Source organism: Bombus affinis, unplaced genomic scaffold (genome assembly GCF_024516045.1).
Source record: "Bombus affinis isolate iyBomAffi1 unplaced genomic scaffold, iyBomAffi1.2 ctg00000175.1, whole genome shotgun sequence".
Classification (NCBI taxonomy): domain Eukaryota; kingdom Metazoa; phylum Arthropoda; class Insecta; order Hymenoptera; family Apidae; genus Bombus; species Bombus affinis.
This window is the reverse complement of record NW_026108888.1, coordinates 124,382-142,051: the sequence shown is the minus strand read 5'-3', so window position 1 is coordinate 142,051 and position 17,670 is coordinate 124,382. Positions and strand designations below refer to the sequence as shown.

At 34.6% G+C, this 17,670-nt stretch overlaps 1 protein-coding gene across 8 annotated transcripts; it reads right to left on the bottom strand.

Moving 5' to 3' along the window:
- Positions 1-13,668: 13,668 nt before the first annotated feature.
- Positions 13,669-17,029, bottom strand: LOC126927644 (uncharacterized). Of its 8 annotated transcripts, none has more exons than XM_050743681.1 (4): positions 15,253-15,325; positions 14,227-14,306; positions 14,055-14,154; positions 13,669-13,835 (listed from the first exon to the last, which is right to left on the bottom strand). In XM_050743681.1, exons 1-4 carry the CDS (start codon positions 15,302-15,304, stop codon positions 13,684-13,686), a joined length of 384 nt encoding a protein of 127 aa, XP_050599638.1. In that variant the 5' UTR covers positions 15,305-15,325; the 3' UTR covers positions 13,669-13,683. The 8 variants fall into 8 exon arrangements, 3 of the variants coding, with proteins under 3 accessions (XP_050599638.1, XP_050599639.1, XP_050599640.1); XM_050743682.1 differs by lacking the exon at positions 15,253-15,325 and adding an exon at positions 15,128-15,142; XR_007715720.1 differs by lacking the exon at positions 15,253-15,325 and adding an exon at positions 14,986-15,121 and having other exon boundaries at positions 13,711-13,967.
- Between the last annotated feature and the right edge of the window lie 641 nt (positions 17,030-17,670).

Here is a 17,670-nt window from a genome sequence, read left to right as displayed (position 1 = left end):
GTGCAATATAACATTATAAGTGATATAGTGATGCAATATAACGTTATGCGTTATAACGTAATAGTATATAACGTTATATGTTAAAACGTAATACTCCATAACGTTATACGTCATATAGTGGTGCAATATATTGTTATACCTTATAACGTAGTAGTATATAAGGTTATACTACATATAGTGATGCATTATATCGTTATACCTTATAACGTAATAGTATATAACGTTATACGTCATATAGTGACGCAGTATAACGTTATAGGTCGTAACGTAATAGTCCATAACGTTATACGTCATATAGCAATGCAATATAACGTCATACGTTATAACAGTATATGTCGTTATGCGTCATATTGTGACGCAGTACAACGTTATAGGTTATAACGTAATAGTATATAACGTTATACGTTGAACCGTAATACTCCATAACGTTATACGTCATATAGTGATGCAATATAACGTTATACCTTACAACATAATAGCATATAACGTTATACGTCATATAGTGTTGCAGTACAACGTTATAGGTTACAACATAATAGTATATGACGTTATACGTCATATAGTGGTGCAATATAACGTTATAAGTGATATAGTGATGCAATATAACGTTATGCGTTATAACGTAATAGTATATATCGTTATACGCCACATAGTGATGCAATATATCGTTATACGTTGTAACGCAATACTCCATAACGTTATACGTCGTATAGTAATACAATATAACGTTATAAGTGATATAGTGATGCAATATAACGCTATACGTTATAACGTAACAGTTCATAACGTTATACGTCATATAGGGATGCTATACAACGTTATAAGTTATATAGTGATGCAATATAACGTTATACCTTGTAACGTAATAGTATATAACGTTATACGTCATATAGTGATGCGGTACAACGTTATAGGTTATAACGTAATATTATACGACGTTATACGTCAAATAGTTGTGCAATATAACGTTATAAGTGATATAGTGATGCAATATAACGTTATACCTTATAGCGTAATAGCATATAACGTTATATGTCACATAGTGATGCAATATAACGTTATACCTTATAACGTAATAGTATATAACGTTATACGTCATATAGTGATGCACTACATCGTTATAGGTTATAACGTAATAGTATATGACGTTATACGCCATATAGTTGTGCAATATAACGTTATAATTGATATAGTGATGCAATATAACGTTATACCTTATAACGTAATAGCATATAACGTTATATGTCACATAGTGATGCAATATATCGTTATACGTTGTAACGTAATAGTCCATAACGTTATACGTCATATAGTCATGCAATATAACGTTATACGTTATAACAGTATATGACGTTATACGTCATATAGTGATGTAGTATAACGTTATAGGTAATGACGTAATAGTATATAACGTTATCCGTCACATAGTGTCACATAGTTATGATATAGTGATGAAATATATCGCTATACGTTATAACGTAATAGTATATAACGTTATACGTCATATAGTGATGCAATATAACGTTATGCATTATAACGTAATAGTATATAACGTTATACGTCATACAGTGATCCAGTACAACGTTATAGGTTACAACGTAATAGTATATGACGTTATACGTCATATAGTGGAGCAATATAACGTTATGAGTGGTATAGTGATGCTATATAACGTTATAAGTGATATAGTGATGCAATATAACTTTATTCCTTATAACGTAATAGTATATAACGTTATACGTCATATAGTGACGCAGTATAATGTTATTGGTTGTAACGTAATAGAATATGACGTTATACGTCATATAGTTGTGCAATATATCGATATACCTTATAACGTAATAGTATATAAGGTTATACTTCATATAGTGAAGCAATATATCGTTATACCTTATAACGTAATAGTATATAAGGTTATTCTTCATATAGTGATGCAATATAGCGTTATGCGTTATAAGTAATAGTGAAAATCGTTATACGATATAAGGTAATACTCTATAACACTATAGGTTATAACGTAATAGTTCATAACGTCATACGTCATATAGGGATGCTATATAACGTTATAAGTTATATAGTGATGCAATATAACGTTATACCTTATAACGTAATAGTTTATAACGTTAAACGTCATATAGTGATGCAGTACAACGTTATAGGTTATAACGTAATATTATACTACGTTATACGTCATATAGTGGTGCAATATATTGTTATACCTTATAGCGTAATAGTATATAAGGTTATACTTCATATAGTGATGCATTATATCGTTACACCTTATAACGTAACAGTATATATCGTTATACGTCATATAGTGACGCAGTATAACGTTATGGGTTCTAACGTAATAGTATATGACGTTATACGTCATATAGCAGTGCAATATAACGTTATATGTGATATAGTGACGCAATATAACGTTATAACTGATATAGTGGTACAATATAACGTTATAAGTGATATAGTGATGCAATATAACGTTATAAGTGATATAGTGATGCAATATAACGTTATGCGTTATAACGTAATAGTTTAAATCGTTATACGATATAAGGTAATACTCTACAACGCTATACGTTATAACGCAATAGTTCATAACGTTATACGTCATATAGGGATGCTATATAACGATATAAGTGATATAGTGATGCAATATAACGTTATACCTTATAACGTAATAGTATATAACGTTATACGTCATATAGTGATGCGGTACAACGTTATAGGTTATAACGTAATATTATAAGACGTTATACGTCAAATAGTTGTGCAATATAACGTTATAAGTGATATAGTGATGCAATATAACGTTATGCGTTATAACGTAATAGTTTATAACGTTAAACGGCATATAGTGATGCAGTACAACGCTATAGGTTATAACGTAATATTATACGACGTTATACGTCATATAGTAGTGCAATATATTGCTATACCTTATAGCGTAATAGTATATAAGGTTATACTTCATATAGTGATGCAATATATCGTTATACCTTATAACGTAATAGTATATAACGTTATACGTTAAAACGGAATACTCCATAACGTTATACGTCATATAGTGATGCAAAATAACGCTATACGTTATAACGTAACAGTTCATAACGTTATACGTCATATAGGGATGCAATATAACGTTATACGTTATAACGTAAGAGTATATGACGTTATTCGTCATATAGTGACGCAGTATAACGTTATAGGTTCTAACGTAATAGTATATAACGTTATACGTCATATAGTGAGGCAGTATAGCGTTATAGGTTATAACCCAATAGTATATAACGTTATACGTCACATAGTAGTGCAATATAACATTATAAGTGATATAGTGATGCAATATAACGTTATACCTTATAGCGTAATAGTATATAACGTTATACGTCATATTGTGACGCAGTATAACGTTATAGGTTCTAACGTAATAGTATATAACGTTATACGTCATATAGTGATGCAGTATAGCGTTATAGGTTATAACGCAATAGTATATAACGTTATACGTCACATAGTCATGCAATATGCCGTTATACGTTGTAACGTAATGCTCCATAACGTTATGCGTCATATAGTAATGCAATATAACAATATACGTTATACCGTAACACTATATGACGTTATTCGTCATATAGTGATGCAGTATAACGTTATAGGTAATAACGTAATAGTATATAACGTTATACGTCACAGTGTAATGAAATATATCGTTATCCACTATAACGTAATGGTATATAACGTTATACGTCATATAGTCATGCAATATAACGTTATGCATTATAACGTAATAGTATATAACGTTATTCGTCATATAGTGATGCAATATGTAGTCATACGCTATAGCGTAATACTCTATAACGTTATAAGTTATAATGCAATAGTATATGACGTTATGCGTCATATAGTGATGCAATATAACGTTATAAGTGATATAGAGATGCAATATAACGTTATGCGTTATAACGTACTAGTATATAAGGTTATACGTCATATAGTGATGCAGTACAACATTATAGGTTATAACGTAATAGTATATAACGTTATGCGTCATATAGTGATGCAGTACAACGTTATAGGATGTAACGTAATAGTATATGACGTTATACGTCATATAGTGGTGCAATATATCGTTATACCTGATTATGTAATAGTATATAAGGTTATACTTCATGTAGTGATGCAATATATCGTTATGCCATATAACGTAATAGAATATAAGGTTATACTTCATATTGTGATGCAATATATCGTTATACCTTATAACTTAATAGTATATAACGTTGTACGTCATATAGTGACGCAGTATAACGTTATGGGTTGTAACGTAATAATCCAGAACGATATACGTCATATAGTAATGCAATATAACGTTATACGTTATAACAGTATATGACGTTATACGTCATATAGTGATGCAGTATAACGTTATAGGTAATAACGTAATAGTATATAACGTTATACGTCACATAGTGATGAAATATATCGTTATCCGTTATAACGTAATAGTATATAACGTTATACGTCATATAGTGATGCAATATAACGTTATGCATTATAACGTAATAGTATATAACGTTATACGTCAAATAGTGATGCAATATATCGTTATACGTTATAACGTAATAGTATATAACGTTATACGTCATATAGTGATGCAATATGTAGTCGTACGTTATAGCGTAATACTCTATAACGTTATAAGTTATAATGTAAAAGTATATAACGTTATACTTCATATAGTGATGCTATATATCGTTATAAGTGATATAGTGATGCAATATAACGTTATACCTTATAATGTAATAGTATATAAGGTTATACGTCATATAGTGATGCAGTACAACGTTATAGGTTATAACGTAATAGTATATAACGTTATGCGTCATATAGTGATGCAGTACAACGTTATAGGATATAACGTAATAGTATATGACGTTATACGTCATATAGTAATGCAATATAACGGTATACGTTATATAGTGATGCAATTTAACGTTATGCGTTATAACGTAAGAGTATAAATCGTCATACGTTATAACGTAATACTCTATAACGTTATACGTTATAACGTAATAGTTCATAACGTTATACGTCATATAGGTATGCTATATAACGTCATACTTCACATAGTGATGCAATATATCTTTATACCTTATAACGTAATAGTATATAACGTTATTCGTCATACAGTGATGCTGTCACGTCCCGCGTTCCGCACGTGACGCCACGAACCAATAACTTATGAATAATTAAACACGACCAATAATAATAAATTAACTAATAACTAACCAATCAAAATAAAAAGAATTATACGACAGACAATCAAAATGAAATAAATGAATCAATAAGAAGAAACACTACAACCAATCAGCAATGACATATAAAATACAAATAAAATGAAATAATTAAATGAACCAATAAATAAAACAAGCCGCGATTCAAATGTATGAGATTTCTCTGCGAAAACACATGTATATACACACACGTGTATGCATATCTGTGTGTGTGACCTACTTCGTGAATCTGAATAATTGGTAATCTAATAAAATATAAAAGAAATAAAATATACTACACTACATCAGCATTCTGATGAAAGTGAAAATTGTATACAAGATTACTCTGCGACACACACATATATAGATATACACATGCGTACGCGTATCTTTGGGAAAAATTCATAATATATATATATATATATATATATATATATATATATATATATATATATATATGTATGTATACGTTATTAAACCATTAAAACGCAAAGAAATAAATATATAGATTTACATTTCTACGAACCTAGAGAATCATATACGAAATCCACATTATGGAATATTCAACCAATTAACGATCCGAGAAACAATGAGAATAACAATACGCGCACATATACATATGCATATATATATTTTACATAATGGAAAATTACATTGTGAAATGTATATATATATATATACCCATGTTATTATATCGAACAATTACTCATCTAATATACAAAACCACCTTGTAAAAATTACATTACTGAACATTCAACTAAACCAACTGAAGATTTAGTATAATAATATATAATAATATAATAATATATATATATATATATATACATAGATATGTGAAATAGCGTTGTATATAACCGGAAACAATACAAATGTCACACGACTTCTTCAACAACTTCGACTCTTCGTTCCTGCCGACAACACCTCACACGATGACTGCGTCTTCTAGGGCCACTTACGGATTCTTTACAATTCTTCTTCTTCTTGCACTGAAATATCATATGCAGTGAATAAAACACGAAAGAAGCAGGATGAACTAAATAAAAGAAATCATAACAAGATACACACCGAGACAATCCGCATGGGAACCTCTGACAAAGTATCTATCATTAAATGCATAATAATCAAGATGCACAAACCTCATCTGGAAGTCGACACCACTCACAGCGTGCCAATGCAAGGGAGGAAAACGAATGAAATTGTATTTCGTGAAGACGTTTCACCACTTTCCATAGATCAGAAACTGGAGTTACACAACTAATAACCTAATAACAAGAAAGTAATATAAAATATACACGATTTAATATATAGCAAATATGGACATATAAATCTACAAGGAGCAAAATATATCTCATATTGTCAAATAAAACCAAATTGTCAAAAGATCATCAGGACACGACGCCAACGAAGGTGCCACTGTGCCTATTTGGATGGAAAACCGCCACTTCAGCATCATCCCTCGCACATATTCACACACGCACGTCGATCACGTCACCTCGTACCATTCACATATCTTCTTCCTCTTGCGCTAAAACAAATTCACAAGTTTAAGGAAACAAACAACATGCGAAACGAGACAGAATACTAAAAACACACTCACACAGTTCGCACAGGTGCGGACGCTTTTGTGTCCGTCACTCAACATAACCTGTAATCATCAAAATCCACGTTCTTTCATGGAAACTCTAAAAACCTGCAGTATTGCGATTCCCACCGGAACGTACTGTCACGTGACTGTCATCCCATTGGGGATGTCATTATAAAAAGCGTAGCGACACAATTCAAATCGGAGTAATTGTTAGCGGGTCAGTTGAATAAAGGAATAGAAGAGAGTAATTGTTAGCGGGTCAGTTGAATAAAGGAATAGAAGAGAGTAATTGTTAGCGTTCGGGAGAATTTAGCGAAAAATAAAGAAGAGTCAGATTAATTGTTAGCGTTAGCGTTAGCGATTAATTGTTAGTGGTTCAGTTAGAACAATCAGAGTAATTGTGAAAAGAGAGTAACTGCCATTAGTTGGTTCAGTTAGAATATAGTCAGAGAAATTGTTAGCGTTCGGGAGAATTTAACGAAATTAAAGAAGAGTAATTCAGTTAGAATAAAGAAATAGGATAGAGCAATTGTGATTAGTTGGTTCAGGAGAATTTAGCGAAAATAAGGAGAGTAATTGTTAGTCGTTCAATTGAATTTGAGTGAGTCTGATATCAGTTCGTTCAGTTGATTTAATTAGAATTTAAGTTAGGATTAGAGAATAATTGTTCGTTCCAGTTCGAGTTTAAGAATTACGAAATATAAATGTTATTAGTCAGTTCGAATTATAAAATAATTGTTATTAGTCAGTTAGAATCAAAACAATAGTTGGCTCAAGTTTTTGTGTTAGAATTTCGAATTGTTAAACACTTCCGGACACACTGTTGTTTACACTGTTCAAATTAAATAAAGATTAAAACGAAAAATTATAGAAGTGTCGATCTTTGTAAAACCGGAATCACCCCAGCGGCCTGCCCGTTCATCAGCGGAGACCAACGTCAGGTGAGTTAACTTTAATTATTATTAATAATTAATAATTAAAATAATAAATAATATCAATGATTAGTATAATTCGTCATTAATTCCGCCTGTAATAATTATTTATAATATAATTGTTTATTCCAAACAATCCTCTCCCGTGCTAGTATTCCTGCGCATAGCAGGTTAGCCGAAACGTGGAGATTGTTGACCAGTGGCCTAAACTCCGATCAACGCTACATAATCTAACAAGAAATATCTAATTGAAACAGTCCTTAGACTGTTTCTGGTGGCAGCGACTACTACATTGTTTAAAATTTCAAAATTTGGATAGCGAAACGTAACAATATATATATATATAGATAAAAATTTTGGTGGCAGCGGTGGGATACACTCCACGGAGGATTACAGTTGGTATAAACAATAACATACGCTGATAGGTTTAAAGTTTTTTCAATTTATTAACTGAAACATATACATAAACATATACAAAAAGAAAGAAAAAAAAAACATGGCGGTCGCACGAGACTCACTAAGCGAGGACACGATTACGTTGTTGTCGGAAAAATTGAAAGCGTGGGACGAGAATTTTCGCGTACTAATCGACATTAATGCAAGTCTAAGCAGAGTGGAAGAAGACCTGCGTGCAAGTAGGGAATCGAGAGATACCGAAATTCCCACATCGACGCCGTTAATTCCGCGAGGAATAAGACCCATTAATGATAATTTTCAATCAATTAAACTAAAAGACGCGATCGAGTCAGTGCCAGTGTTCGACGGCCATCGACCACCGGTATTTCAATTTTTAAGGGCATGCGAACGAGCTCGAAGTATGGTGCCAAGAAGTCAAGAACCCTACCTAGTAAAATTATTGATGAACAAACTACGCGGACACGCGTTTCTCGCCGTAGAGGACGGTGTAGTATTAACCCTGAACGATTTCGGAAATAGATTAAAAAATATGTTCGGTCCGGGAAAAACAATTAACGAATACAGAGGTGAACTAGCGACGGTGTTTCAACGACCGGGGGAAGAGATCTTAGATTACATAGATCGCGTCAAAAATCTCAGGCTAGCAATAATGGACGAGGAAAGATGCGGATTTGATACCGTGTCCGCGGATGTCCAAGACACTATAGATTGGGACACGACAGAAGCCTTCGTTAAAGGACTCCCAAACGAGGTATTTATGCGGGTAAAATTAGCCGGATATCAATCCCTAGACGACGCGTTTTGCCAAGCCGTGAGAGCTACGCGAGAACTGAAACAAATAAATATCAGATCGCGATGTCAACGACTAGGAAACCCAAACAGTCTTAACTGGAACGCCTCTCGCCCTAGCAACGACAACAACAATCGCGATATCAACGGAAATAACCGCCAGGATCGAAGATTCGCGCCGCCGGCGCAAAATCGTCCGAACGTCCCTAGACAAAATTTTATAATGTGTAACTACTGTAAGAAGCCTGGGCATCTAGTAAGAGACTGCTACAAATTCAAAGCAAGGGTGGACGCTGGAATAATTGTGCCTTACGCGTCAGGGCAGTCGGGAAACGAGACGAATCCTTCGAGGGGAGGGAGCGAACCTCGAAGGAGCAACGCCATAAACCGCTCAAGAGAACAAGCTACGACGAGAAGACCGGATCTCACGGTAGTCAACCGAACGCGACAAACGACTCCCGTAAAACCGACGAACATTCCGGTAAAACCATCATCCAGTCGTGCTCAAGAACAGTTAAGAAATCTGGAGAACCAACAATCAACGAAGAAAGAGGGTTACAAGAAAGCAAACAAGTATCACCGGGTGTTGGACTCAGATTCGGACGTCGACCTTTCCGGATGGTTTCAATAGAAATAAAAGAAACCTCAAATACTCCTACCGCGAGAATAGTCTCCCCGGATTTGAAAACGAAGGCGAACCTACTGCTAGACTCCGGATCAGAAATTAACATTATCAAGAAACCTGCCTTACCCGAGTCAGCGATCATCAACGAGCAAGAGATAATTGAAGTTCGAGGAATTACGGCAACGAGCCTGGTCACCCTAGGGCAGACAATAATACAGGTTGCGGGCCACCCCGTTACTTTCCATGTAATTGATGATTCCCTGCTGATCAATCAAGACGGAATCTTAGGTTCCGAATTTTTTGCAAAATACAGAGCCCGTTTGGATTACGGGCAAAAACATATCAAATGGGGGGATATCTACATCCCGTTTGATACAAAAGAAAAGATAATTGTGCCGAAACGAAGTTCGGTACCCTGTACAATAAATATCGCAAATCCGGAGGAAATTGAGGGATTCATCCCCAAAATCGAACCGATTGAGGGAGTCTATTTCGGAAATGCGGTCGTGAAAAACCATAAGGGACGTGGTTATTTAAGAATAATTAATACCACCTCGAGGGATTACGAATTTACCGTACCCACAATAGTAATAAAAAAATTTGCCACTCCTACTCCGCCCTCTCATACTACATGCAACGCCGTTTCAGCATCTGAGGGAAATAGGTTCGACAAAATAATGGAATTATTGCGACTAGAGCATTTAAATGAAGAAGAAAAGAGGAACGTCGAAGCGCTAATACGGAAGAATCAAGATAGATTTCATCTCCCAGGGGAGACACTAGAAGGAACAGACGTTTTACAACACGAAATTGCTACCACAGATGAGATACCGATCAATGTTAAACAATACCGGTATCCTCCCGTACATCGGGAAGAAATAAACCGCCAGATTCAAGAACTACTAGAAACGGACGTTGTGGAATCATCGACATCTCCGTATAACTCCCCATTATGGATTGTGCCGAAGAAACCGGACTCTCAAGGTAATAAACGATGGAGAATGGTTATTGATTACAGGAAATTAAATGACAAAACAATAGGCGATGCCTATCCACTACCCAATATCACTGAAATATTGGACCAATTGGGAAGTGCGAAATACTTTTCCACGTTCGATCTAGCATCTGGGTTCCACCAAATCCGTATGTCATCGAAAGATGCCCGCAAAACTGCATTCTCGACGCCATATGGTCATTTTCAGTTCAAACGAATGCCTTTCGGACTGAAAAATGCACCAGCAATGTTCCAGCGGTTGATGAATTCGATACTGTCAGGGTTGCAAGGAATAGAGCTGTTCGTTTATCTGGATGATATAATAATTTATTCCACATCCATTCACGAACATGAGATTAAATTTAATCGACTTATGGACAGATTACGGAGAGCTAAATTGCAACTGCAACCGGACAAGTGCGAATTCTTACGGCACGAAGTAAAATATTTGGGACATGTAATCAGTGAGAATGGAGTTAAACCTGACCCAAAGAAAATCGAGGCAGTTTCAAATTTTCCACGGCCAAGGAAATCAAAAAATGTTAAACAATTTTTGGGATTAGCTGGATATTACCGAAGGTTCATACCCAATTTCTCCAAGGTTGCGAAACCATTGACGCAATTACTAAAAAAGGACGTTGCGTTCAAGTGGACGGAAAACCAAGAAGATGCATTCAACACCTTGAAAACAGCCCTTATAACAGAACCCATTTTGCAGTACCCGGACTTCTCTCAACCATTCAATCTCACGACAGACGCATCTGGATATGCCGTGGGCGGCGTACTAAGCCAAGGACCTATCGGAAAAGACCTACCGATCGCATACGCCTCAAGATTATTGAACCCCGCCGAACAAAATTATTCCACGATAGAAAAGGAATGCCTAGCGATCGTTTACTGCGCAATGCACTTCCGACCGTATTTGTACGGGAGAAAATTCACCATTATAACCGATCATAAACCTCTGGTGTGGATGCATTTTATCAAAGATCCTACTTCAAGAATTTGGAAGTGGAAACTAAAATTGGCGGATTTCGAATTCGACATTATACACAAAGAAGGTAAGGCAAACGCGAATGCAGACGCCTTATCTAGAAACCCCCCTGAGGTTTGTTTGCCAATCAGGAAAAGAGAGGAAGATTCACCGAGTCGATATCCCGCACCCAAGAGATTTGAACTAGACACACTAACCGAAGACTCCCCCACGTTTGAAGTTAAACCACGCGAACTATCGCAACACAATAGACCAGGAAAACAAGAAAAAATTTCCATTCGAAAACACGTCACCATAGAAGAAACACCCACAAAACATTTTGACCACGCATTAGCCGAAATCGACGTAAACACAGACGAGGAAACAATCACTCAAGAGATAACCGACATCGATAAAACGAATGAAGAAGAACCCCCTATAACAATTTCCGAACCAATTCAGCAACAAGGAAAGGACGCAATGCCTGCGGTACTTTCAGAGCTAAGAATCTTGGAAACGCGAGACTCGATTACGAGAGTAAACGACCATAGAATAATATTCGTCGATATACATGGCACTCCGATAGATAAAGGGGCCTTAGAAATGAAGGAAGCAGGAAAACTGCCGTATTATAGAGATTTAATGTTGGGAAGAGTAATATTGAATCAAGATTCCGGAAAATACATCGTGTCCCTACCCGTAAAGGAAGATCGAAACTCTCCAATAACGCCAGAAAATATATCGAACTCATTGAAATCTTTACTGGATGTGGTAAAAGACAACCAATTAACGTCCTTTAGCATCAGCAAAACAAACCTGGAAGAAATACCTTGGCGATATACAATCAGGAAACTGAAAGAAGTATTCATGGGAGAAACCATAGCTATTACCATCTGTACCGGGGAAATAATTATCCCACCGGTGGAAGCGCGAAGCAACATAATAGGAGAAAAGCACGAATCACCTGTAGCAGGACATAAGGGAGTAACAAAAACTTACCAAAGAGTACGACAATACTACTATTGGAAAACCATGAAGAAAGAAATCCAGGAATACGTGAGAACATGCAAAGAATGCCAATTGAAAAAGTTAACCAGAATAAAAACAAGGCAACCCATGGTGCTCACAGACACACCAGGTAAAGCGTTCGATAAAATTAGTATGGATATCGTCGGTCCATTACCACAGACACAAAAGGGAAATAAATACATATTAACCATCCAAGACTTACTGACAAAATATTCAATCGGGATCCCGATGGCAGGAATCTCTTCGGCCGAGATAGCTGACGTTTTCGTAAAACAATTCATTTGCCGATTCGGTTCACCGAGGGCTATCCTTACTGATCGGGGAGCAAATTTTACATCCTCGCTGATGAAAAAAGTAGCAAAAAGATTTCGCATAAAAAGGTATACCACGTCAGCATACCATCCACAAAGCAACGGCTCCATCGAAAGATCTCACCACGTATTAACTGAATACCTCAACCTGTACATCGAAAATTCCAGAAACTGGGACGAATGGGTGGAATTAGCCATGTTCTCCTACAATACCTCCGTACACGAAGGAACAAAATTCTCCCCACACGAACTAGTCTTTGGGCACTTAGCCAGAGAACCTACTGGCGAGATGATAACCGAGGAGAATATGGAACCAACATATGCAGAGTATCTCAGAGACCTGTTCGATAAAATCGTCACCGTTCAACAAATGGCAAGAGAAAATCTGATAAAATCCAAATTAAAGTCAAAAGAATACTATGGCAGACAAATCAACCCGCAAAATTTCAAAATAGGAGATCTAGTATATCTATTAAAGGAACCCAGAAGAGGAAAATTTTCCGACCAATATTCGGGACCGCATAAAGTGTTGGAAATTTTAGAAAACCAAAACGTCATGATTGAAGTGAAAAGAATTCCGCGAACAGTGCACTTAAATAAGTTAAAATTAGCGCATAACCGAAATAAACAATAAACGAAACGTTTTCAGAAGGTAACACAGTACAGTAGTATGTAGTGTAGTGCTGCTCGTCGAATAATGCGGACAATGGAAACCTAAAAAGAAAAGGAAATTACTATGTACTTTCTAAACATTACTCAAATATAAAATGTATTAATTCAATAAAGTGATTAAAACGGCGAAAGTGAAAAGTACCTTGTGAACAATTAACTATTGTAAAAGGAAGTGTATATGCAAAGACAGGCCATAAGCCCATATTCGTAAAACATAACGTATGACAGCCATCTGAAACAAATGGAAGAATTAACCTCAATTACCTTAATACAAAATATAATAGTACTAAACGATTATAACAATATCGTGGTTAAACCAAAGTAAGTGCGACACTGCTTGTCGAATATTGCAGATAGTGGAAACCTAAAAACAAAAGAAAGATTACTATTTGCGTTCTATAAAACATGTTAATTCAATAACATAATTAAAGGCAGTGAAAGTAAAAAGTACCTAGTCCACAATTAATCATTGTAGAAGGAAGTGTACATGCAGGAATTCCGCAGAGATAAATTATGGATCCACTCCGTAGAACATAGAATACGACTGCCAGCTGAAACGAATGCAAGAACTGGCCTCAATTGCCTTGACATATATGAAAAGAAATAATACTATTAAAACTTACAACAAGATTGCCAATTACGTCGGGTAGGTGTCTTGCGTGAGCGACGTAGCGTGTAGACTTGGAGAATAAAGACGAAGTAACTATGAACAGTAATAATATAGTGTACAAGTTCTATTCTATAATACATGAATTAGTCTCGACTTACATTACATGATTATTATTATACCTCACATATAGAAACAGATTTGTAATACATAATAGCGGTCGCTCACACAATGCACTACGTGCATATTGAATTAATTAACTAAATGATATGTTTATACTCACAAATATAGGATGAATAAAGGTATCTGTAGTAAGTATTTTGAATATAATGAAAACCGGATGATGCCTTACACACGGTAACGCAGCATCGAAGGAATAGGATTTGAGAAACTACAAACGGTAATAATTCAATAAACAAGTTTTAACCAATAATACATAGATTAGCTCAAAAAATTATACTATACAAATATGAAATAATAATAAATCACTAATAATAAATCACATAATTACTAAGTAACGACAGATTAATAGGGAAGATATAGAAATAGCTAATAAAATAGAAATAGGCTAGAAATTAATCAAGATAGATTAGCCGAGCATTAATAATCATACATGATTAAAATTAGGAATTATCATATTGTGTTAAGCTATTACAGCATTACTATATTAAATTACGTATAAAGAAATAAGGTTATACTACACAGTGGTGACTGGTGACACTATGCACGCATTAGATTAAACCAATTAAACAAAAGCTACATAAATATAAACTACCTTATAATTAAACAGTGAAACGATTCTATTAGTAATTAATATTTTCGACAACGATATAATCCACACGCTATTACATTAAAATAACACACAGTATATATACACATATTACAACAAATACAAAACAATGTTAAATTAAACATACACATTACGACGAACACAAAACTAGACGTTGACACTTCACTAGAACGGAGTTGGAACTAAGTAACAAAACAATTATTACAATATCAAACAAATTTACAAAACACCACACTCTTATTTAAGACGTACACAAACATCCATTTTGGAAATCCGTCGCGAGCGTGAAGCAGTTCTCACGCATGCGCAATGAACTACATGCAATAATTATACATACTAAAATAAATACAGAATAATATTATTCCCACTTCAATTATACGTCAACTGCTAAAATAAAGTCACAAATAATTAACAAATAAATAACAAAACCGCATGAATAAAATTCACCATATACTAGAGACATTCATGAACGGCCATCTTAGATTGTCACGAATAGGGAATAGTCCTTACGCACGCGCAATGAAACACATATACATAAATAATATTAATTTTATTTGAATTACACGTCACCTACTAAAATAAAGTTAAAAATAATTAACAGATAGATAATTAATTCGATATTGGCAAAAGTCACCACATATTAGGGACATCCACCACCAATCAACGCATGTATGTAGTAACTTTAATACTTTACAAATAAATTATATTTCTAATAAAAAAATAATAAAAAGACGGGTACGATAATCTAGACTTAGGCTATCGCGACCCATACGAAGACCCTCCAACACGTTTTTATGCACACAAATTCAAAGAGCGCGTTGTAGATTGTGTGAAATACAAATAACAAAACTCCAACCCGCGATATTTTGTCTGCAATGCATAAATGTCAATCTTAACACGACACAATAACCCCAAAGAAATCTTTTGAAGTAAGGAATTGTAGTTCGCGCTGTTGCCCGTTAGGATGGACCAACAACCAATCGCAACTACATCTGCTACGATCAGTCAAATTTTCTTCGGAAATTTGAACACCAAGGGCGGGGGTGTCACGTCCCGCGTTACGCACGTGACGCCACGAACCAATAACTTATGAATAATTAAACACGACCAATAATAATAAATTAACTAATAACTAACCAATCAAAATAAAAAGAATTATACGACAGACAATCAAAATGAAATAAATGAATCAATAAGAAGAAACACTACAACCAATCAGCAATGACATATAAAATACAAATAAAATGAAATAATTAAATGAACCAATAAATAAAACAAGCCGCGATTCAAATGTATGAGATTTCTCTGCGAAAACACATGTATATACACACACGTGTATGCATATCTGTGTGTGTGACCTACTTCGTGAATCTGAATAATTGGTAATCTAATAAAATATAAAAGAAATAAAATATACTTCACTACACCAGCATTCTAATAAAAGTGAAAATTGTATACAAGATTACTCTGCGACACACACATATATAGATATACACATGCGTACGCGTATCTTTGGGAAAAATTCATAATATATATATATATATATGTATACGTTATTAAACCATTAAAACGCAAAGAAATAAATATATAGATTTACATTTCTACGAACCTAGAGAATTATATACGAAATCCACATTATGGAATATTCAACCAATTAACGATCCGAGAAACAATGAGAATAACAATACGCGCACATATACATATACATATATATATTTTACATAATGGAAAATTACATTGTGAAATGTATATATATATATATACCCATGTTATTATATCGAACAATTACTCATCTAATATACAAAACCACCTTGTAAAAATTACATTACTGAACATTCAACTAAACCAACTGAAGATTTAGTATAATAATATATAATAATATAATAATATATATATATATATATACATAGATATGTGAAATAGCGTTGTATATAACCGGAAACAATACAAATGTCACACGACTTCTTCAACAACTTCGACTCTTCGTTCCTGCCGACAACACCTCACACGATGACTGCGTCTTCTAGGGCCACTTACGGATTCTTTACAATTCTTCTTCTTCTTGCACTGAAATATCATATGCAGTGAATAAAACACGAAAGAAGCAGGATGAACTAAATAAAAGAAATCATAACAAGATACACACCGAGACAATCCGCATGGGAACCTCTGACAAAGTATCTATCATTAAATGCATAATAATCAAGATGCACAAACCTCATCTGGAAGTCGACACCACTCACAGCGTGCCAATGCAAGGGAGGAAAACGAATGAAATTGTATTTCGTGAAGACGTTTCACCACTTTCCATAGATCAGAAACTGGAGTTACACAACTAATAACCTAATAACAAGAAAGTAATATAAAATATACACGATTTAATATATAGCAAATATGGACATATAAATCTACAAGGAGCAAAATATATCTCATATTGTCAAATAAAACCAAATTGTCAAAAGATCATCAGGACACGACGCCAACGAAGGTGCCACTGTGCCTATTTGGATGGAAAACCGCCACTTCAGCATCATCCCTCGCACATATTCACACACGCACGTCGATCACGTCACCTCGTACCATTCACATATCTTCTTCCTCTTGCGCTAAAACAAATTCACAAGTTTAAGGAAACAAACAACATGCGAAACGAGACAGAATACTAAAAAC